The sequence below is a fragment of the Wolffia australiana genome, chromosome 1 (genome assembly GCF_029677425.1).
Source record: "Wolffia australiana isolate 7733 chromosome 1, ASM2967742v1".
NCBI classification, from domain to species: domain Eukaryota; kingdom Viridiplantae; phylum Streptophyta; class Magnoliopsida; order Alismatales; family Araceae; genus Wolffia; species Wolffia australiana.
The window spans coordinates 3,160,214-3,183,278 of NC_135835.1; the positions used below are offsets into that span (position 1 = coordinate 3,160,214).

A 23,065-nucleotide genomic window follows, 5' to 3' on the forward strand; every position below is an offset into this window, starting at 1 on the left:
AAATCGGCCCGTCCACATCCCTGAACTACACCAATATCATTCTGTCTCGTCCCGTTTCATTCTGTTTCGTCTTATATCATTCTGTCTCGTCCCGTCTCATTCTGTTTCGTCTTATATCATTCTGTCTCGTCCCGTCTCATTCCATTTCGTCTTATATCATTCTGCCTCGTCCCGTCTCATTCCATTTCGTCTTATATCATTCTGCCTCGTCCCGTCTCATTCCATTTCGTCTTATATCATTCTGCCTCGTCCCGTCTCATTCCATTTCGTCTTATATCATTCTGCCTCGTCCCGCCTCATTCTGTTTCGTCATTTATCATTCTGCCTCGTCCCGTCTCATTCTGTTTCGTCTAATTCTTTCAGTTTCGTCCCGTCTCATTCCGTTTCGTCTCATCTTTTCCCGTCTCGTTCCCGTCTAATTCCATTTCGTTCCATCCCTTCCGTTCTCGTCCCGTCCCGAATCAAATAAAAAAATAAAAAAGAGTTTGTGCAGATTAAAAAAACGGATAGTAGTTACTTTATAACGGCGAAATCCAAATTAGTATGATTAGAGCCGTTAATTGACGGGTTTAACCGCGGGTTTGCTGTCACGGCGGTTTTGAAGATTCAACGAATAGTATAAAAGCCTCTTCGAAGCACGCAAAGCCATAGCCAACAACTAGCTTCTCTCTCTCTCTCTCTCTCCCTCTCTCTCTCTCTCTCTCTCTCTCTCTCTCTCTCTCTCTCTCTCTCTCTCTCTCTCTCTCTCTCTCTCTCTCTCTCTCTCTCTCTCTCTCTCTCTCTCTCTCTCTCTCTCTCTCTCTCTCTCTCTCTCTCTCTCTCTCTCTCTCTCTCTCTCTCTCTCTCTCTCTCTCTCTCTCTCTCTCTCTCTCTCTCTCTCCCTCTCTCTCTCTCTCTCTCTCTCTCTCTCTCTCTCTCTCTCTCTCTCTATCTCTCTCTCTCTCTCGCTCTCTCTCTCTCCCTCTATTCCTCTCTCACTCTCTCTCACGCTCTCTCTCTCTCTCTCTCTCTCTCTCTCTCTCTCTCTCTCTCTCTCTCTCTCTCTCTCTCTCTCTCTCTCTCTCTCTCTCTCTCTCTCTCTCTCTCTCTCCCCCTCTCTCTCTCTCTCTCTCTCTCTCTCTCTCTCTCTCTCTCTCTCTCTCTCTCTCTCTCTCTCTCTCTCTCTCTCTCTCTCCCTATCTCTCTCTCTCTCTCTCTCTCTCTCTCTCTCTCTCTCTCTCTCTCTCTCTCTCTCTCTCTCCCTCTCTCTCTCTCTCTCTCTCTCTCTCTCTCTCTCTCTCTCTCTCTCTCTCTCTCTCTCTCTCTCTCCTTGTCTCTCTCTCCTTCTCTCTCTCTCTCTCTCCTTCTCTCTCTCTCCTTGTCTCTCTCTCCTTCTCTCTCTCTCCTTGTCTCTCTCTCCTTCTCTCTCTCCTTGTCTCTCTCTCTCTCCTTGTCTCTCTCTCCTTCTCTCTCTCTCTCTCCTTGTCTCTCTCTATCTCTGTCTCTCTCTCCTTGTCTCTCTCTGTCCCTCTCCTTGTCTCTCTCTGTGTGTCTCTCTCTTTAACGGCCGTCAAGGAGAGATGTCGTCCTTGGCGCCATACTCAGACGCGGACGCGACCCTACGAGCTCTCGCAGGACGCGCAGAAGGCTTTGGCCGGCTCGCCGTCGGCGGCCTAGACGGCTCCGTCTACCACGTCACCACTCTTGCCGGTACTCTCAACCTCAAGTTTTGCAGTGTTTCATCGATCAAAAATTCGCATTTGCGAAAGAAATTAAGTTTTTGCAGACGACGGGGACGGCTCGCTTCGCGTCGGCTGCAGCTACGTTGAATCTCTGTGGATCATCTTCCATGTATCGGGAACGCTTCGACTATCCTCGCCGTTGATTGTATCCTCTTACAAGACGATCGACGGCAGAGGACAGAGAGTGAAGATCACCGGCCATGGCCTGCAACTGATGAAATGCGAGCATGTCATCGTCTGCAATTTGGAATTTGAAGGAGGAAGAGGGCACGACGCTGATGCTATTAAGATCAAGGACGGGTCGAGGCATATTTGGATCGATCGATGCAGTCTGAGCGACTTCGACGACGGTTTGATCGATGTAACTCGCGGGAGTACCGATGTCACTATATCCAGGTGACGATCGTTCTCGGGTTGATCTTTCGTGTTTAACTGTTTATAATTGGATCGATCTTTCGAATTCAGATTTATATTTCCTAACGATCAGATCGTAGAATTCGGTAGAAGAATTGATGGGTGCTCTTCTGTGGTTTGCTGATTTTATTTTCCATTGAAAGATGCAAGTTTTATTTATCCGAACAATCAAATCAGAATATTCGGTAGAAGAGAGAGGAGCTGATAAAAATTGGCGGCCAGTAAATCAAAAACAGCAATGATGGGTGATCTTATGTGGTTTGATGATTTTATTTTCCTTTGAAAGATGCGAGTTTTGTAAATCAGAACGATCAGATTGAACTATTCGGTAGAACAGAGAGGAGCTGACAAAAATTGACAGCTAGTAAGCTAAAAATAGTGTTGATGGGTGATCTTATGTGATTTACTGATTTTATTTTCCTTTGAAAGATGCAAGTTTTCCGCTCATAACAAGGTGATGCTGATCGGAGCTGATAGCGGAGACGTGGGAGATCGATGCATTAGAGTAACGATTCATCACTGTTTCTTCGACGGGACGAGGCAGCGCCATCCCCGAGTGCGGTTTGGGAAGGTTCATTTGTACAACAATTATACGAGGAAATGGGGGTTATACGGAGTTTGTGCTAGTGTTGAGTCTCAGGTAACTCCGTAAGTTAATAGGGATTCTGTCTCTCTCTCTGTGTCTCTCTCTCTCTGTCTCTCTCTATATATATCTCCCTCTACCTCCCCCTCTCTTTCTCTTCCTCTCCTCCCTCTCTCTCTCCTTCTCTCCCTTTCTCTCTCTCCCCATATCTCTCCCTCTCCCTCTCCCTCTCTCTCCCCCTCCCTCTCCCTCTCTCTCTCCCTCTCTCTCTCTCTCTCTCTCCCCCTCTCTCTCTCTCTCTCTCTCTCTCTCTCTCTCTCTCTCTCTCTCTCTCTCTCTCTCTCTCTCTCTCTCTCTCTCTCTCTCTCTCTCTCTCTCTCTCTCTCTCTCTCTCTCTCTCTCTCTCTCTCTCTCTCTCTCTCTCTCTCTCTCCCTCCCTCTCTCTCTCTCCTTTTATCTCTCTCTCTCTCCCTCTCTCTCTCGGTCGGTCTTTTTCCCTTCTCTCTCTCTCGCTCTCTCGGTGGGTCTTTTTCCCTTCTCTCTCTCTCTCTCTCTCTCTCTCTCTCTCTCTCTCTCTCTCTCTCTCCGTCTCTCTCTCTCTCTCTCTCTCTCTCTACTTCTCTCTCTCTCTCGCTCTCTCTCTCTGGCTCTCTCTCTCTCTCTCTCTCTCTCTCTCTTCTCTCTCTCTCTCTCTCTCTCTCTCTCTCCCTCTCGCTCTCTCTCTCTCTTCTCTCCCTCTCGCTCTCTCTCTCTCTTCTCTCCCTCTCTCTCTCTCTCTCTCTCCTCTCCCTCTCGCTCTCTCTCTCTCTCCCTACCTCTCTCTCTCAACTTATATTTCTCTCCCTACCTATATCTCTCTACTTATATTTCTCTCCCTACCTATCTCTCTCTACTTATATTTCTCTCCCTACCTCTCTCTCTCTACTTATATTTCTCTCCCTACCTCTCTCTCTCTACTTATATTTCTCTCCCTACCTCTCTCTCTACTTATATTTCTCTCCCTACCTCTCTCTCTCCCTACCTCTCTCTCCCTACCTCTCTCTCCCTATATTTCTCTCCCTACCTCTCTCTCTACTTATATTTCTCTCCCTACCTCTCTCTCTCTACTTATATTTCTCTCCCTACCTCTCTCTCTCTACTTATAATTCTCTGCCTACCTCTCTCTCTACTTATATTTCTCTCCCTACCTCTCTCTCTCCCTGCCGCTCTCTCTACTTATATTTCTCTCCCTACCTCTCTCTCTCCCTGCCGCTCTCTCTACTTATATTTCTCTCCCTACCTCTCTCTCTCCCTGCCGCTCTCTCTACTTATATTTCTCTCCCTACCTCTCTCTCTCCCTGCCGCTCTCTCTACTTATATTTCTCTCCCTACCTCTCTCTCTCTCCCCCCACAACTCTCTCCCTCTCTCTCTTTCTCTCTCTCCATCTCTATCTCCCTCTCTCTTTATATCTATCTCTCTACTACCCTATCTCTCTCTATCTCTTCCTTTATCCCTCTATCTATCTAGTTATCTCCATATCTCTCTCTCCCGATCTATCCCTCGCTTTATCTATATATCCCTTTCCCTATGTCTCTCTCATATCTTATATATATATAGTTTTCTCATATATCCGTCCATGACGTTATCGCTCCAGATCATCTCGCAATGCAACATATATGAAGCAGGTGAGAGCAAGGTGGTGCTGAAGTATATGACAGAGAAGGTAAAAACCCATTTACATCAAAACATAGGTTTGGAAAGATCAAATGTCTTGAGTTCCTAAAAGTTTTCTGATTTTTCATTCCTTTTTCTATTTAACTTGTGAAACCAGGCAGCTGACACAGAGGAGGAAGCTTCAGGATCAATGATATCTCAAGGAGACCTCTTCCTAGGAGAAGCACAGCTTGGTTCCGCACCAAACAGGGAAGCATGTGGCGTCTTCTGTGCCTCTGAGTTCTACACTAACTGGTCCATGGAGCTGCCCACCCAAGAGCTTATGAAAGCCCTTGAGACCTGCACAGGATGGCAGCCCATCCCAAGGCCTGAGGATGCTCCCCTTCTGTAGTTAACTTATCCCCCTTTCATTTCTTAAATTTATGATTGGGAAGAAGGAAAAGGGGACCATGGTTAGTGGGCCCATGTTGAAACCCTGATGACAAGGGAAATAAGTTAACTTCAGGCTTGATGAGGTCAAAGGGGGATGAGGCCATGTTGAAAACCCATGTTGAATCAAGTAATGTAGAAAAATCACAACATATCCAGAGCTAGCAGTCTTTATGAGGTCAGCCCCCTTTTGTTTTGGTTTTTCGGTTTCATTAAGCCACAAATTAATTGGTGAAATTAACGAGCTGAAATTATCATGTTTTAAATGTTGTGCTTCGAGATTGTATTCATGAGTATTAATGTCATGATTAATCACATCCAGGAATCAATATTAAGTGATCATTGTTTCTACTTTCCTTAAATGAAGTAATGTTCATTGGTCACTGGATGACTTTTAGTTTGTATTTTGTGGCTCAAGAATTATTTGTCATTAAATAATCATTATTTCAGTACAAATTGTGCATAACACTTGAGTTCAGCACAAATAGGTGCATAGCACATAATGTGAATACAAGGAAATCAGCTCAATGAAACCAACAAAATAATTACATATCTTGCATGAACGATGTTGATTCCCAAGATGGTCTTACATTGATTTGGAGTCAGAAGGATTTAAACTCTCAGGTATAAGAAGTACTAGAATGTGATGGCCTTATAGTGTCTTTCTCCTATACCATCTTGGATTTTGCTCATAGTCCTAATAGCATAGGCCACATCCTGCCTTGTGCATGGCATATGGTACATAGTGAACCCAAATACCAGGCATTAGTGATCTTTCCATCTTTACTTTCTTGCTAAATTCACCAATGCTACTTAACCTCAGTGCTTTTCGTTGGTTTGAAAAAATATGACTTCCTTTGCAATTGAGATTTGAGATTTGCATAGGGTTCAGATCAATATCTTTGGAGTTAATGGAATCGGGTATAAAAATTTAATATTTCAAGTATTCCAAGGTTCTTCTCCATGTAATTGAGATTTGCATAGGGTTCAGATCAATATCTAAGAATATATTACACATATATTTTTCTTTTATTTAAAAAAATCAAAATGATTGAAACTGTTAAATTTATATCTGTGTAAGTTATAATTCATATTAATTACGCAATATCTTTCTCATAATGCATTTACAATAAATATTTCATCATTTAGACCTTTTTCTAGACGCATTTTTCATGATGTATTCTCAGTTGGACCATTGATTGATGAATTACTATTTAAATATTTACCTAGACAAGGATATTTTTCATCATAGATAAGTCACTGTCTTTGATGATATTTTTTTCCACCATTCTCGCTATGTAGAGTCGACTTGTTTATCAGCACCAATATTTCATTCAAAGATCTGGATACGTCAAATAGGTATTACTCTTTTGGGAGGGCCCAGCAATATCCAACTTGGTTCGTGTACATGGAAAAAAATTCAGAATATATAGCATCTATCCAATTCCTAGGATCCAGATATTATAAAAAACATTAGAGGTCATGGGATTATCATTCTTACGGTCGTATGTATCAAATGTACCCAAATCAATGTGTTGAACATATTGATTGCGATTATTTACTCTATCAAATCTACATGATTCTTCTATTTGTAGATGAAAGCAATCACAGACTTATTTATATTTCAATGAATATAGGTTGCTGTTCAGATCTTGAGTTTCTTCCTGCATTATTTCATTCCCACTCTATTATATTGGAAGATAGTCATCTTCCAAGAAGGCTACCAGATAATTCTAGTTTAGGGGTTAAAATATGTCATTGTGTTAAAATATACTTATAAACAGTTAGCAATGAGAAATGAGTAAGAGACTATCCTTAGGTAGATAGGCTTTTAAATATGTTCTTTAATTTTTTATAGATGGAAAGAAATGCAGGAGATAGAAATGTAAATATAAGATGAAGAGAAAACACAAAATGGTTGTCGAGCATGTCATTCATGCCCACACATTGCCATCTGCAAAGCTGTTCACTTGTTTGTGATCATTAAATATTCTCCTAAGTCATTCACATCATCAAAGCTCAAAACAAAATTATAAATCCACCATTGTGGCTGATATACAACCAAGTAGGGTTATTACTAATTAGCTCATTAATTCTAATAATTTCTTAATAATTAAATCAAAATTTGATGATGCCTAGAAGATAGTCTGTATTCTAGAATTTGACTTCTCTAGGTTATGTCCATTCAAATAGACTTCTCAAGGTTATTTTATTTACATATATCACATGGAGTGGAAATCATATGTTTTGCATGTAACAAGTTTGGTGCGTATGTCATTGCATGAGGCACATATTCCCAAAGGAACATTACCAAACTTGAGAAGTTAATCATGTCCATCGAGGTTAATTCCTCTTCGATTATACACCATCCACTTGAGGTGTATATGGAGGGTTCCGATGTTTTATCTGTCGTGAATTGCACAAAACATGCAATTAACTATTCTCCTCCTCAATCTGATTGGGATTTATTACTCTTTCTGTTTTCTTTCAATACTTCATTCTTAAACACTTTGAACTTGTATAAATATTCCCATTTTACTTTATTAAGTACACTCATTCAAATCAGGAAAAATAATCAGTGTAAGTAATGAAGTATGAAAATCCATCTTTTGTTGTGGTGGACATAATGAATCACATAGTAAAATGTATTAGCTCCAATATTTATTTGGCAGGTTATCCATTTCCTGAAAATAGATGTTTGTATACTTTATCTACAACGCACAATTCATATGGTTCAAACCAAAATACACCACAGTATGCATGCTTATTCAAACTCAGTGACCTTCTAATACCAAAATGGTGAAGTCTATAATGATAGAGATATGCCTTGTTCACAAAATTCTTCATCTGTTTTAAGTGCAACACCAACAAGAAGGTTATATTTAGAAACATTCAATACATATATTCCATCGAATAATGATGCCAAATCAATCAGTGTATCATGAAATTTAAAGGGAACAATTTCTTCTACGATGGTAAAAAAATCTAATTTTGTTCAAACATAAAACATAAATGATATTCTTTATGTGAATCCATTAAAGCACAAGAGTAATGTCTACATATTTATCCCAATATATAATTGCTATAGTGTCTGATTATCCGGTATCAACATCCTGACCAGTTTCCACTTTATCGGATCTGTCTCATTATTTCTCTCTGTTCCTCTCTTTAAATAATCATAGCTTAAGAGTGGTTGGTAGACAAGCAGGCCATTGATAGGTATTCTCTCTTTCTCTCATTTTCCCTCTTTCATTCTGTAGTCTCTCTCTCTCTCTCATATATATATATATATATATATTTTATAATTATAAATTAACTGAAGGTCTATAGGCATTGGGCAAACTCTTGTATTAATAAGTGCCTTATTTGATATTGATAGGCATTTGATGTGCATACTCCTTGTCTGTTTCACCCTCTCTTTCATTTTCTCTTTGAGCTTTTGAGTGCTTCATAAGAGTTTGACCACTCAACAAGCATGTTCACCTGTATAAACTCCAAATACAATAATGTTTTATATAAATTTTCTCTTCCTCAATCTCTATTTTTTTTCTTTATCCGTCCCATCCTTTCTTTTTCCAATCTAATTGCTCAAGAAAGGTTGATAGACAATTAGACATTTTCTAAGTATTATATCTCCCTCTCTCTCTTTCATTTTCTCAATCTCTCTCTCTCTCTCATTAAATAATAATAATTTAAGAGAGGTTGACATGCAAGTAGACAATTATAAATATTTTAAATTTCCCCAATTTCGTTAATTAGAGCTTAATTATGGGTTATATCTAGAACTCTGTTAATTCAAAATTCCAGATGTAAGAATGTTTTATTTAGTTAATTACATCTCATTTGTTTATGTCAATAAAACGTATTCAGTTTGACTTGATTCAGCCGCGTACCAAGGAAACTCCGCAATTCGTATACAACGGAATCGGAAAACGGCGAAAATCGGTAGTATTTGAGTTCTTGGGCGGGCTAGATCGGAGAAGCGGAGAGGAAGGGGAAGCGAGATGGACGCGGAATTGTTGGAACTGCAAAGGCAGTTTGAATCTGCGCAGCAGGCCAAGTCGAACATCAGACTGTCGGAGAGGAACGTGGTGGAGCTCGTTGGAAAGCTGCAAGAGCTCGGGTTCATCGACTTCGATCTCCTCCACACTGCATCCGGAAAGGAGTACATTACGCCTGTAAATCACCGGCTCTTTGTTTTTTTTTTTGTCGTTTAAATTTTCTGTCTCTTAATTATTTCGTTTCGTTTTTGCGGATCCTTCCGTTGTGATCCGCGTGGCTAGGGGAGTTGCGGACTGCTGCGTGAGAATTTATATTTAGCTATGCATTTTATTTTATTTTTTTACCGGAACTTTTGGAATGCTGGAATTATTGACATGGTAATGGTACTTCATCGACGATTTTTGTATGTATACCTTTCCCGAATTGGAGAATTATTGGTGTGACTTATGGACGACTCTTATCTTCGACCGATTTGGATCCATTCTTTAGTCTTTCATCGTCGATTATGCGATCTATGACTTGGATTAGACATACTTTCAAAAAAAATGGTTTGGATTAGACATAGTTTCTCAACTTGTCCCGTCAAATTTCTGAGAGAAAGAGAAAACTTCGAGCCATTTTGAGATCTCAAATTATTTTTTACAATAATTGTATATTAATATTAAATTATAATCGTGGAGTAATGAAAAAATCTCTTAAATTTGTAATCTGGTCATACGACAAACCTCTCTTTCTCTTCTTCCTAACCTGCGAGTAATTTATTTCCTAACACCGTCCATCAGCCTGATGACTAATTTATCCAATCTTGTAATCTAAAGCTGCAATAATGTATGCAATATCGAGCAAAAACAACTTAAATCACGATTTTTTTACGGGGCATGTACTCTAGAAATTTATGAATTGCGGAGATTATGTTGACTTGTGTGGTCTTTTTTAATGGTCTTTTTACCATTGGTACCTAATAGGGTGATTTCGATGCGCCTGCAGGACCAACTTCGGCATGAAATGGTTGCGGAGATTGAAAAAACTGGTCGTATTTCTCTGATTGATCTCTCTGATATTATTGGAGTTGACTTGTATCACATCGAGAAGCAAGCCCAAAAGATAGTTTCAGATTGTCCAGGGCTCATGTTAATACAAGGAGAAGTAATATCTCAAGCTTATTGGGACTTGATGGCAGAAGAAGTAAACGAGAAGCTTGAAGAGTGCAGCCATATTGTGTTGGCTGAAATTGCTGCTCAGTACCATGTTAGCTCGGAACTAGTGCTGGCTGTTATTGAACCACGTCTGGGAACTACTGTAAGTTTTGAGTTTCATGATTCGGCAAGTTCCTCGGTATTGAATTATGAATTCGTCTGGCTCTTTTTCGGAGTCATCACCATTTTTATAATTCCTATTTGTATTCATATATTGAGTACCAGATGATTTCTTCATTGTGGAATAGGATCTGTTATTAAGTGTTGCATCTGCATGAGAACAATGTGGTAGTTACTCTCCGCTGTGGATGTACGGCCTGTTTTCAGTGACATAGAGGGGGAAAACGGACTTATAACGGGAATTTGGATGGTATCATAAAATTAGAATAAGAAAATTATGGGCAGGATAATGTCATCGTTTGGCCTGTTAGACAGTTTCCTTTGCCTAATAATTTGCGAAATTCACTTTCTAACGATCAAAAGAAAGGCTCAGAGTAACCGTTTGGAATGAAAAATGTTACAAATTATAAACTTCATCCTTTTGGACTCTGAAGTTAGCAATGTCAAAACGTGTTGGGTGGGAATTATTCTGAAAATACGTTGTTTGCTCGCAATTTATGAAAATTTCGTGCCTAAGAATTGCACTTATTTAGTTTTTTGTGGCTTAAATATTGCTGAACTTTGTATGATGTGATCCTACTTCAATTGGGGAAGCAAGAGAAAGAGCTGGGTGATAGGAGGAACCCAACTGTGCTGGGAATTGGGCAGTCTGATGAAGATAAAAAAAATTCAATTATCATCAAGATGGCTTACCTAGCTAAATAGGGATAAAGACACCAAAAATTAGAATTACGAGAAGGTCCCTATCGTATGGTACATCACATAATTGCATAGAGGTAATCAGTATGTAATGTCATCTGGCTAAGCTGCGGAATGGTGATCTTTTTTTTTCTATTTTATGGTTCAGTTATGATTTAAACAATGATTTTTTGGAATCCCATGTGGAGATGCCATTTGCATTATCATCTGTGGCTAAGTTCTGATCAATTTCCTTCTCCTTTATTTCTACTTCATATGTTTTTGGGAACATATTTTATGGTGAAGTTATTGATACGAACCCGACGTATCTAGGTCTCTTTCATCATTTAGCCCAATAGGGGCAAATACGTCGGGGTCGTATCAGTTATGACAAAAAAAGCAAATACGTTACACTCGTCTTTAGCCAAGATGAATGGTATAGAGGGTACTTCATCATAGTCGTGATCAACTAGATTCTTGGTTTAAGATGAACTTGTTTTTCTCTTTCTGACGTAAATTGCATGTTTGGGTTACTGAACATTGGGTATTATGACCTATTTTTATCAAGTTTCATGCGTCTGTTGGATATTTTCTTGTCGTTCTGTATATAGTTTGTACACCCAAAAACTTATATTTGTTGATCCGAATATTTTTCTCTCCATTATTTACAGATTAAGGCTAGACTAGAGGGTGGACAATTATATACCCCTGCATATGTGGCTCGCGTTAATGCAATGGTTCGTGGGGCTGCTAGGGGTATCACTGTGCCAACAAATTTAGCTACAGTTTGGAGTTCCCTGCAGAACTTGTTGCAGGATATGGTCGGTCCTAATGGTGTCTCTGTCGAAACTGCATTTTTCCAGTCTTTATTTAATGGACTTGTCAAAGAGGAGAAAATCCTTGGATCAATTCGTGCCGGGATTCATTGGACGCCTTTGGTAGGCCCCATTGCTTATTTTATTTTTACGGAAAATATTCCTTTATTTCTTTTTTGACGAGTTCTAGTACTGCACCTTTGCCAGGTGTTCGCTCATGCTCAGAAAGAGAGTGTCGAATCCTTCTACTCTCAGGTCTCCTCAATTCCGATGTAAATTTTAAAATTTTTTGTCCTATATTAAAACTAACAGAGCGCCAGGTTTCTCCCATCGCCCAGTCTATATCTCTCTATGGTATTGACCAACACGAATCATGTATAGTTTTAGATGCGTCTCTTTTTACTGGAATTCGTCCTGATTTATGATTAATGAGCTATATATTTTGTCCGTGTAAGCTTTTGACAGTCCTGATGCCATAAACTGCACCCTGTCATTTACATCCACTGATCTTCATCTTTCTTTTCCTGGCCATCTCAGAATTCTTTCATCAGTTATGATGTACTTCTCAAGCTTGCAATACCCCAACCCAGGCAGTACTTGCAGGTATCCCTGTGGAATTAGTCGTAGCATTTCTTTCTTCTTATCAGTAAAAATATTATGAAATCGAGCTTCATACAATATCATACGATACTTATTTCTTAATGAACCATTCGCCCATTTTTTGTATGCAGACCCGATATCATAGTGGCATACAATTGGAGAACGTTTTTGTTCACCCTTCATTGGTAGAAATGCTAGACGCTGCGGTGATGGATGCAATTGAGCATGGAAACTGGTAGGCATCATCTGATGCAGTATATCTTTCTTTGCTTATCCATATTTGTACTCTCTCGTGTCCATTTTTTAAAGACGTATTTAAAATTAAGTTATAGTTTTGTTGATCTTTACAAGGTCAAGTAATTGGTCTCTTACCTCAACTATCTCCCTCTCTGCCTGTAGTCTCCTCTAGCCTCATATGAGGATGTCCCCTCTCCCCCTCTTCCAATTTTAGCATTGATAGGATGCTATGTTTATGGAAAGCCATCAAGCCCATGAAACAGGCCTAATCCATGAAATCAAAACCCTTTAAAGGCAGTGATGCCAATGGGGAAGTTGGAGTTTGGTTTGTAAATCTTTTTCCCTTATCTCTCCTATCTTTCTCCCAGCTCTCAGTCCCGTGTACCTAGTCTAAGGGGCTATGTCCATCTCTCTTGGTCACTTCCTCTCTAAAGAGTCCTCTCCCCAGTCCCCTTTCCTCTTTTACAATCTTAAGTTTCTTTTCCTTCTCTTAATCATTACACTCTCTCAGGGTTCTCTTAACGATTACATTTGGTTCAAAGCGGTGATAAAGTCCATTTGGTGTTCTGTTCAGTGTTCTAGAGTTCCTGGATCTACCCTTTTCAGATGACTTAATGTAAAACTTTATTCTTGCACCTGCAGGGCCTCAAATCAATCTTGCACCATTCATATGACTAGAAAATGGACCAAAGAAATTAGAAAATTGGATTCTACATAATCCTATCACCCCTGGCTACTAGGCAGATTGGCTGGTCCATTCTTTCTCCTGTTCTGTCGCCAGCGTGAAACACATGTCCCGATGAATTCTTGGCCAAGGACGTGCTTATTGTCGCTTTCTTCTTCATTACTCAGGCTCTGTGATCTTTTCTGCTCTTCCATTGATAGGTGGAGAAGGGAAACTTATCGATAGTCCATTAATCTGCTAGCAATAAGGTTTAGCCTTCTAGATATTGAAAATGAGCTTCTATTTGGTAAATCTCTTCCAGTGAAAAGGTTTTCCAGCATTGCATGTGTAGCTCCTTAATCTATGGGAGACCTTGTATGCTGTTGCTTGGTGTGATGCTTTGAAACAGGAGAGGAAAGGGCTGATCACCATTAACGCTTGGGAGATTGTTTCATTACCCGTGGAGACAACAATGATTAACTGCTAGTGGATGTTCAGTGTCAAGTATACAGAAGATGGCATAATTAAGAAATAAAACGTGGGATTTTTCGACAGATTTTCACTCAGACTTGTGGATCGATTATGAAGATACTCTAGCTCTAGTTACAAAGATGAACAGTGTCAGGATGTGATAGGAACCCACAAATTCCTGTCAATATATGGACTGAAAGGGAGGGAGAAGGTGAGAGGCAGGCAAAATGGACGTCACCTTAAGGTCTGACAGGTTGAACGCCGACAGGGAGACAATAACGGCAGGATGGACTTCGCCGGAGAGCCAAACGATAACTCTTGGTACTTCTTGTCTGCTCTCCTTGAGGGAGGGCTGCCCTATTAAAAGGAAATTCATAGGGGCCAAATGACCAAAATGACAAAACATTCCTAAAATGGCAAATCCAAGTGGGCTAACATGACGAAACCTACCCTAGATAGGATGCAGATCATATAAGGATGCTGATATGTCTTGTTGCTATGAAGGGCCAGACACTGCAACAACTGAATGTTTAGATTGTATTCTTTCATGGCAAGTTGGATCAAGGAATCTGTAGTGACATTTCTTGTTGTTTTGATTAAACACTTAAGTGTACGTTGAAAAATATTTTTTGTGTCAAAAGTTGCCTCGGGCAATTTTTTGTGGTTTTGCAGACTTAACCATACTTTGAAAAGCATAGCTTAAAGGCGATGCAATAATATCCAGTCCTTTTTGTGGTGACCCTATGTTACGAACATTCCCAAGAATTACCTGGAAAAGGAAGAAACTGATATGATCCTCAACCTATCTAGGTGTAGTCTCATCATGTCAGCCCACAACTGCATTTTGATTATTTGGTCATTATGTATTTCCTTTAAATAGGGATGCCCTCCCTGTAGAAAAGCAGCCAAGAAGAATGAAATAAAGTCACGCGTCTCTCCTACTCATGCCTAAGTCCCTTCTCTCTTGTTGCGATCACCATCCTGATACGTTCGTGTATCGAATTTGGTAGAAATTCCAGAAGATAGAGTCACTTACAATGGGGTGTTCGCTCTACTCAGCCTTTCAAGCGAATGCCTGTAGTCGCCGTCTCCGTCTCCCACCTTCTCGATAGCTCCGCCTTGCTCGGATTCCTCCAGCCGAATGCAGCCTGAATCCCAGCTCCCGCGTGCTCCAAGAAAGTCTAAAGTCGGATGCCTTGCTCTCCTCCTCCTCCTTTATTTATAGTCTTCTTTATTTCCTAACTAACTACCAGTAAAGACTGGCGGTTATGATGCCAGGTCAGCTCGACCTGGACCAGTGACCACTTCTAGTACCCCTTTTTCTCCTTTACGCTTCCTTCTCTCATATACTTTTATTGGAATCGTATCACATCCCTCGTGATCATTCTCTCCCTCACTATGTCTTCCGGCGGCTCATCCCCGGTGGATCCCTGTCTCATCCGTTCAACACCTCCTTGGATCATTCCCATTTCTCCTCTCTACCCCAGGAACCTCTCCTCCTCTATTTCCTTCCCCGGTACAAGCCTGCATCAAGGTTCATATTATTGGTATCAAGTTTTGTAAATTCTTGAGAGAGATGAGGAAATGATGAGAAGAAGAGGAGAGGAACACCAGAAAATAGGGCACAAAAAGGTTGGAATCTCCATTACTAATCCTTTGCCCTTTTTATACAAATATGCACTGAGGAGAGAGAGAAAAACAGTCCCTCCAATGGTCATATTTTTGAAAAATATGACCGTTGGGACCTATCACATCCAGCTGCCCTTTTTTGCAACTGGATGTCCAACGACTAGTTTTCCAGCCGTTGGAGTCTGGGCCTGATGTAAATCAGGCCCAGTATATATTAGGTCCTTAGTGGACCTAATATATGGCCCTAATGGGCCCCACACTATTGGGCCCTAAATGGGCCCTTAACGGGCCCTTATTTAGATTGATTTTAGTTAGGTTTTTTATTCATTTTCCTAGGGTTATTCTATTACATGTACATGGCCTTTGGCCCATAAGTCAGTCCAATCTGCCCTAAATGGGCCGTGATGATCTAACAAGTTTCGTACCCGCATCTCCACCAAATGATATGAACCTTGATGAATCCCATAATGGATGGATTACAAAAAGGACCAAAACCCTAACAGAGATCATGAATCGTTCTGTTAACTGGACTGTGCCACCTGCTCATTCGGACTTCATGGTGTTTGAGAGTGCCCACATTACCCCATGCAATGCTTCTTTAAATGCACAGCTTTCAGATATAATGGATCTGTTACGCAGGCCGACTCCTAAGGATATCTATTGTTCGGAGCCCTCTTCTGTTGTAGCCTGTATTTATACAGGTGTCCAATTAAGTAATGAAACAAGAGTTTCTATTGGAAAAAAAACTATTACAGGTGTTGCGGCAGCATATCTTCTTCTGAGGTGTAAGAAAAAAAATTCTTATGGGTTCTTGCGGTCTGGTAGGACAGTCCGTACTTGTTTTCATCTGTGTTGCATGCAACTAAATCATGATTTAGCAGTGTCCATTAAATGAAGTAGTTCATGTCTGGATTTCATCTGGACCACAGCCATTTAGAGACACAATGGCAGCATACTGAGGGAAACTGGAGACAAATCGTCTAAGATTTATACACAGAAAATGATTCAAACTGGATGGATTCCTGCGACCTTTTCTGCTGATTCCTTTAGTGAACTGGGGCCTCTGATAAACTAGTGCCTCTATAAACAGGGGCCTTCCAATTACAATGTCAGGGTCTGGCCCTTTAAGTAATATTTCTTGACTGCATAATGTTTCATTTGTTTTTTATTGTATTAGAGCATCAAGCCTGATTATCCCATCATTTCATTTTTAGGTTCCGTGGGGTTTATTTGTATTGTCTGATTATGCCCATATAACTTCCCTGAACATCTTTTAAGATTCTAACAAGTATTGCAGTCTATAAATAAAAGAGACTACTGCTAGGATCCTGGATCCTGATAGAAAACCGCTACAAAGAAATCCAAATTTCCCTTTTTACTCTTAACCAAAAACAATGGAAATCCTCGCAAGGGTTGGGATAGAAACCATCGTTCTCACTGAAAGGAGTTTGAAGAGTGATCTGTCCAATGATCCTTCATGATTTGTTTATTGGAGCCCCATCACCTCCTATCTTGAAAACACACATGCAGACTCCATTAGACGATTGGCGTCTTCATCACTTCTCCCTGGATAGATCTGTGTTAGGACCCTACCAAGTACTCTACTGCACGTGAATGGGAAATATAGATCTAAATGTGTGGTCGGATCCTTTGTAGAACTTCAAAATATTCTCCCTTTTTGCTTCTTATCTCTCTCTTCCCTAGGACATATACCAAGAATATTAATTCTCTGGTTTTATTTTAATGTGTCGGAATCCACATTCATTTTAAATTATTTATTCTCAAAAGGATCAATGTGGCGTTGACTCAGATGAAGAACACTCAAAAGCTAGTTTCGTCAATTCGTGGCCTCCAAAATAAATTTCTATTATGCTTTCATGTTAACCACTGTTTTTCATGATTTGGGCGGAAGAGCTCTCCTTCTGCCTCAAGTGTTTAGTTCTTGAGTGCATGTAAAGTTGTAGCCTCACTTCCTTCATCCTTGATAAATGAATCTTTTTTTTTTGAGCAGGATTGATTGTCTTTCAGTTCTACCATCGTCTATCGATTCTCTGGATGCCTCTAAGCTTTTGTCCTTCTGCTCATCTGTTCAAAGAGCACTCAAAGTAACTCTATTTTGGCGCTTTAAAAGCCCATGACACTAACTCGATTATTCATATTTTAAAATTTAAAATTTAAAATTTAAATGCATATTAATCACTCTTGTTTCAGTCTGAGTTGGCAATAATCTTGGGGGAGTCGAACGTTTTTAGCAGCAGTTATATAAAGGTGCGTCCTGATCCATGATACAGCTTCTTATTGATCAAGAAATAACATTTAACGGAAAATATTAAATTTGAAGTTCGTTCATTGGACTCTCTCTATTTTCCTTCGCTAGGATTTATTTAAGAAACTTGAGAAAGAGCTCGAGATGCTCGCCTGTAATTTGACTTATGGTCAGATGAGAGAAAGCCGTCAGTCTTTGGTATTGGCGGGGTCAGATCCAGATGATATCTCTTCGAAGAATACCTCAGAGAAATCATCGAAAAAGAAAAAGGGAAAACCATCTGGTTCTGCAAAGGCTACAGCGAGTGAAGACGATCCTTCAAGCCAGGAAAATACCTCAAAGTCCAAGAAAAATCAACGAAAAAGCAAGGAAGCTGCTCCGCCATCATCAAAGATGGCAAACAACAAATCAGCCGTCAAAGGAGAGGAAAACCAAAATATTCTATCTGAGGAGTGGGTGTTTCAGATGATCAGAAGATTAGCCCCAGATATAGAAGAAATGGGAGGTATACTTCGTCTCTTTTTCTGCCTAAACCAAGAGTGTTTTTTTTGGTCATCAGCCTGACTTTCTCTCTATTTCAGACCCTGACGACCCCCAAAATTTGGCTAAACATTTTGCATCCCACTTGAGGCCAAGTCTCGTGATTTCGTGGGGTAAGAGGAGAAATATGATACTGATGGAAAATGCGGAGACAAGGCGTCGCATGCATGACACCTTACAGAAGTACTTGGATGAGGTTCCTGGGATTTTAATGAAATCGCTCTAATCCGTTTCATCATTTATATTTAGCCTCAATTTATAATATTTTCTCATGTTATTTAAGATTATCTTATTTGCTTATGGAAGATGTGAACATATGCTGACGTTATCTTGACTCTTTTACCAGGCTGTTTTGGACTTGCAGCTTTATGAGAAGTCACTCGAGATATTTGAAGATGATCCGCCAACTTCTGTGAGCTTTTATTGCTGAGATTGCACTCTGGCTTCCACTAAGTCTCTTACTCATGAAGCCCGAATTTCCTTCATTCTTTCTGATCAGGTCGTCCTTCACAAGCATCTTCTTAGAACGTCAGCTTGTTCTATTGTCGACAGAATCCTTTTGTTCTTGGTGAGCCTCATCCTCTTAATGTTCATAAATGCTCAAGAAGAAGATAATAATATTCATTCATAACAAATGATGTTACATTGTTTCGATTTCTCGTAGGATGCAGAGAATAAACTGACGAATGGAGTGAAAGTTGAAGATCCTCAAACCATGGAAACTCCCCAGATGGGCCCTGCCGATCGTACTGCTCTTGTACAGTCTCTATCCCTTGTCCAACAGCCATCTATTCATTCGGCAGCTTATTTCCTTACAAAGTAAATCTCTTATTTCCACGCACAGGCCAAGAATTTGTCAGGCAATCTTTCGGCTAAGGCCCAAGCTGCAATTGAATCGCTGGAGGGAAAGGTTTTGTAGAATGAAAACCTCCAAATTCTGTTTTATTTATTTACTTAGTGATCCAATAACTTGCTGCGTCTCTCTCTGGACTAAATCTTGCAGCGAGTGGACATGTTCTTGAGTGCTCTCGGATCTCTTGCAGAGGAGTGGTAATATTACCGTCCTCGCTCTTACGTCCCAGTCAACGTACTCAATTTTCTCTTTTTTTTCCAGCGGTTTAATGGTGAAAAAGCTAGATAAGAAGCTGGAGAGAACATTGCTTCACGCATATCGGAAGGTGGGCAATACTAAACCCTGAACCCTAACCAATACTAAATCCTCTGCTGGTCTACTTGTTTCTCTCCGTCCAAATCATTGATTCAGTATTCGTTGATGTTCAATCTAGGATCTCATGACCCATGTCGCCTCCGAGACAGACCCAGTGGCTCTCCTTCCCAAGGTTCTCTCTCTCCTCTACGTCCAGGTCAGCATGATTTTTAAATGACAAAAATACCCTTCCCCCTCAAGAACACCATAATATTTTAATTTTGCCCGTTCTGCAGGTATACAACAAGGCCCTTCAGGCTCCCGGAAGGGCTGTTTCGGCAGCTCTTTCTCGGTTGAAGGTGGGGAGGGCGTCTCTTTCTCCCAATTTCTTCTTATTTTTTAAGTTTAGAGAATAATTTAAAGAAATAATTAAACAGGATAAGTTGCCGGATGCGGCATACATGACCGTGACCAACTACCACTCGGCGACTGTTACCCTCTTGGCACTCATCTCTGCCGCGACTGGGGAGGTGACGTTTCCTTTTGTGTTTCGTTTTGCTCTTTTATTTTAACCCATTACATTAATTTGACTTATCACCCATTTTGTTCTATGCAGGACGACGGCTGCTCGGCGGACAGAATTCTGTCCAAGAGAGAACTTCTGGAAAGCATGATGCCGGAAATGAAGGCCGTGGCGCTGGGCAACTTGGGCTCTTGATTTTCTCGATATTTTTGAAAATCAAGAAAAAAAATGCGTGAGTAACCGTCCATCTCTAGCTTCGCGCATTACTTCATCTCATCGCAATTTCTAATTTTTCTCGGCAGGTTTATGCTTTCGTAACTCTCACACGCGTCAGATGAAGTGAAACTATGCTGAAAAAATAAACGGTGTAATAATTTATTTTTTTAATCATACGTAATTTACCTTTGACTTCGATAGAGCCGGTAAGTCCCTGAACCGGGTTCGCAAGTTATCCCAAGAACACGAGACGGCAGGAAGGGAGGGACGAAGAGAGTGGGAAGAATGGTGATACTCCATGTTAGGGATGGAGAAGACGGGTTTCTCTACGATTGTTCTGTTGAATCAACAATCGAGGGTGTTACGATTGCTGTCGTTTCTATTCAGAATCTTAGGCGCAAGGTAAGACATCTCTCGCTACGGCTCCAAGAGCAGTTCTTCGAAGACTCCTCTCCGGGTACACTTCTAATCACTTTCATTTCCCGGCTAGCTTGATTCTCTCGTCTCTTTGTTTCCCCTTATAGTTGTACGTATACGCCCATTGTGATGGATTATTGAATCTTTCCGCCTTGATTTGATTATAGTTCGTGTTTCTGCTCGATTTCCCTTCTGAGTTTTCTTGAAGAGTTTCTGTCGCGCGAAACTCCAAATGAAGGTAGTGTTGTCGCTTCGTGGCATCGCAATAGGTCTTCTCTTTGCTGGTGACGAATAATTTTTCTCCCAATTGGCCGTCACGGATATTGAAACTCATTTTTTTATGAGTTTCGATGGTTTCTCACTGTTCCGATGCGGAACTTCAAGCGTTTATATGACCTAATTAAAGGAGTTAAAGCCTCCAAATGGCTTTTTTCACTCACCAGTTTCTGATTTAGTCGCCTGAACCCATCCTTTTGCTTTGAAGATCGCTCGAATTTTTTGATTTTCTCTTAATTATACTTTAACTTTTGAATGACAATTGGCTCACCAGCAGTTATTGAGTGCGCTTCTTCTTTCTTATGACGACAGAAACTTGGACAGATTTGAAAGCTGATCTTTTTAGATGTGCGTCGGAGGCTGAGGCTTATGCTTCAAAGGTGCTAGAATCTACCGTGCCCTCTCCTGTTTTAGTTTTCGTCATATTCTTCAAAGGCACTACAATTAAAATGTTCATCTTGCTACCTTGTTTTGGTAAATTAGGAACAAGTGGTGCATAAAAGGCCATTATTTCTTCATATTCTGGTGGAGCGTGTCCAAAGCTTGGAGAACAAAATTGCAGCTTCACCGCTGATAGAATCGTCTCAAGTTAATTTGTCTCAGCTCCTCTCTGGTGAGCACGCTGCTAACCTTTATCTCTATAATCATCTGCAACATGAGTTTCAGCTTCATATTCATCAAAATAGAAGGCATTAAAGCCTTTCCGTTATCTTCTGTCCAGAGTAGAACTTTGAGTATCTCACTTAAATAACTATCTTTAATCATCTGTGACACAATCAGGAACCGAAATGTGTAACATCTACTACATATCAGTTTATGCGCAGATCGTGTGATTCTATTTCGGCTATTTACGTTCTATTTTGGTAGTCCAATAAGGGATCCTCCAAGCCTCAGATTCTACTAATCATCCGATTATCTAGTCTGAGGCGAGCAAGTAAATAAATGTAAAGAATTGGACCTTTAGCGAATAATAGAATTTCAAGGTAGGAATGGTTTCCCCTGGAAAGTGGAAAGTAGGTCAAATTTACTAAAGCAAAAGTGGCCAGAGGGCTCCTTTATAGTGTAGGCTACGTCGAGGCTTTTTTACTCCGTTTTTTCTTTTGAAATACCCTGTAAATAAAAAAGAGCATAGAGTCTAAAACTCCTACTTAAGAGTGTTTTACAAACCCACCTGCTAAATGTTATGAAGATAGAGATGATTAGTTTTGAACAAATGAAGATTGTCTTGATTGACGGAGATTTAGGGGGTAACGTACCTTTCCTTAACAAACCTTTTTTCTTTTAAAATCAAAATAAGTACGATACTCTTTTTTTATTTTTAGTAGAAGGTAAAGATGGGCCCACCTAGCGTTTTAGTTTTCGATTTGTTTTAAATTATGAATTTTAAACTAGTTAGCGGAGGTTCCTTTTTGTTTCGTTTGTTATTTTGGGTTAAGAATTTATACGTGACATAAAGGAGAAGGGGCCCGTTTCAGTACTTTGATAAAGTTTTTAATTATTTTTTCGAAAGTTAAAGTTAGGCTGGCTTGGCTTTCTTTTAAAAGGATATTCTGACTACAGGTATAAGGTTTGGAGAGTTTGCGGATTAAAACAGAAGAAAGGTAAATGACCCAAGTCGAATTCACTTCCTTCTGACTTTCATACCTAACTCTATGGAAATTCGATTACAAGAAAAAGGACTAACTTCATATCCCGGGAGGTGAATTAGAGGGAGAACAGCCCCTGTTTGGCCAAGGGGGACTTAGGGGGGTTCACGTACCTTTTGTTTTCGATTTGTTTAATCAAAATTCAGTATGAGACTGTGTTTTTAGTAAAAAGGATTAAAGATGGGGGGCCTGCCATATTCTCTATTTATTCTTTGAAGTTATTCATTCTAAAATTGTAAATTAAGTTTCTCTTTTCTATTATTTTCAAGAATTAGGAATTCTATGTGAGTTTGCAATATTTACATTAAACCTGTTAGAGATCAAAGATTAGAAACTTTGAAATTTCATAGTAGCTTGAAACCGGCAGCGGATACTCCTCGGGGTATTCCCATCATTTTACTTGCCATGGGGTATTTCGGTATTTTCCCTTCAAATAGTGGAAAAAAAGCAGCGTCCATAAGAGAAAGTTTCAAGCTGCCTTTCTATCATCATCTCTCTTTTTTTGAGATCTCTGCTCACCAATACCATCAGTTTTTGAATCTTTTTTCATTTCCAATGATTCCCAGGTTTCCTTCCGCTCGACTGGGAAGAAACTCAGCTACTGTGGGCGGGTAAACAACTTATGCGGGGAAAGCGGTTGTGCGATTACATCGGCAAAAACGAGAAAACAAAGGTAAAAATTAATATACCATCTTTTTCAAATACACCCATTCTCTAATCGATTCCCCTGTTCTCGAACCGAAATCAGGCGACCGTTACACTGCAGAGCGCAAGTTCCGACGCAGCCCAAATTTTCACGTCAAACTAAAAACCCCTTGTAA

The 23,065-nt window shown here is 40.2% G+C and overlaps 3 protein-coding genes across 3 annotated transcripts; all 3 read left to right on the top strand.

The window, feature by feature from the left end:
• Positions 1-1,490: 1,490 nt before the first annotated feature.
• Positions 1,491-4,915, top strand: LOC144713187 (putative pectate lyase 21). Its single transcript, XM_078587736.1, has 5 exons — positions 1,491-1,689; positions 1,766-2,117; positions 2,565-2,775; positions 4,353-4,421; positions 4,530-4,915. The coding sequence occupies exons 1-5, from the start codon at positions 1,560-1,562 to the stop codon at positions 4,761-4,763; spliced, it is 996 nt and encodes a 331-aa protein (XP_078443862.1). The 5' UTR covers positions 1,491-1,559; the 3' UTR covers positions 4,764-4,915.
• A 3,761-nt stretch (positions 4,916-8,676) lies between these two features.
• LOC144701768 (E3 UFM1-protein ligase-like protein) lies at positions 8,677-20,097 on the top strand. The gene is made up of 21 exons (XM_078573527.1): positions 8,677-8,979; positions 9,791-10,102; positions 11,469-11,735; positions 11,820-11,867; positions 12,150-12,215; positions 12,344-12,447; positions 17,225-17,318; positions 17,425-17,481; positions 17,591-17,984; positions 18,061-18,215; positions 18,366-18,431; positions 18,519-18,587; positions 18,684-18,776; positions 18,864-18,929; positions 19,023-19,069; positions 19,134-19,197; positions 19,306-19,383; positions 19,463-19,525; positions 19,604-19,696; positions 19,783-19,921; positions 19,992-20,097. The coding sequence occupies exons 1-20, from the start codon at positions 8,806-8,808 to the stop codon at positions 19,882-19,884; spliced, it is 2,412 nt and encodes an 803-aa protein (XP_078429653.1). The 5' UTR covers positions 8,677-8,805; the 3' UTR covers positions 19,885-19,921; positions 19,992-20,097.
• A 93-nt stretch (positions 20,098-20,190) lies between these two features.
• LOC144713883 (uncharacterized) lies at positions 20,191-23,052 on the top strand. The gene is made up of 5 exons (XM_078588616.1): positions 20,191-20,362; positions 20,911-20,978; positions 21,082-21,211; positions 22,811-22,917; positions 22,993-23,052. The coding sequence occupies exons 1-5, from the start codon at positions 20,191-20,193 to the stop codon at positions 23,050-23,052; spliced, it is 537 nt and encodes a 178-aa protein (XP_078444742.1).
• Positions 23,053-23,065: the final 13 nt, after the last annotated feature.

Coding starts and splice junctions, on each gene's coding strand:
- LOC144713187 (XM_078587736.1), top strand. CDS start 1,560: ATGTCGTCCTTGGCGCCATACTCAGACGCGGACGCGACCCTACGAGCT. Junction 1,690..1,765: donor CCACGTCACCACTCTTGCCG/GTACTCTCAACC, acceptor AAGTTTTTGCAG/ACGACGGGGACGGCTCGCTT. Junction 4,422..4,529: donor TGAAGTATATGACAGAGAAG/GTAAAAACCCAT, acceptor TTGTGAAACCAG/GCAGCTGACACAGAGGAGGA.
- LOC144701768 (XM_078573527.1), top strand. CDS start 8,806: ATGGACGCGGAATTGTTGGAACTGCAAAGGCAGTTTGAATCTGCGCAG. Junction 18,432..18,518: donor AAGATGATCCGCCAACTTCT/GTGAGCTTTTAT, acceptor CTTTCTGATCAG/GTCGTCCTTCACAAGCATCT. Junction 18,777..18,863: donor CTGCCGATCGTACTGCTCTT/GTACAGTCTCTA, acceptor TTCCACGCACAG/GCCAAGAATTTGTCAGGCAA.
- LOC144713883 (XM_078588616.1), top strand. CDS start 20,191: ATGGTGATACTCCATGTTAGGGATGGAGAAGACGGGTTTCTCTACGAT. Junction 21,212..22,810: donor TTTGTCTCAGCTCCTCTCTG/GTGAGCACGCTG, acceptor AATGATTCCCAG/GTTTCCTTCCGCTCGACTGG. Junction 22,918..22,992: donor GCAAAAACGAGAAAACAAAG/GTAAAAATTAAT, acceptor AACCGAAATCAG/GCGACCGTTACACTGCAGAG.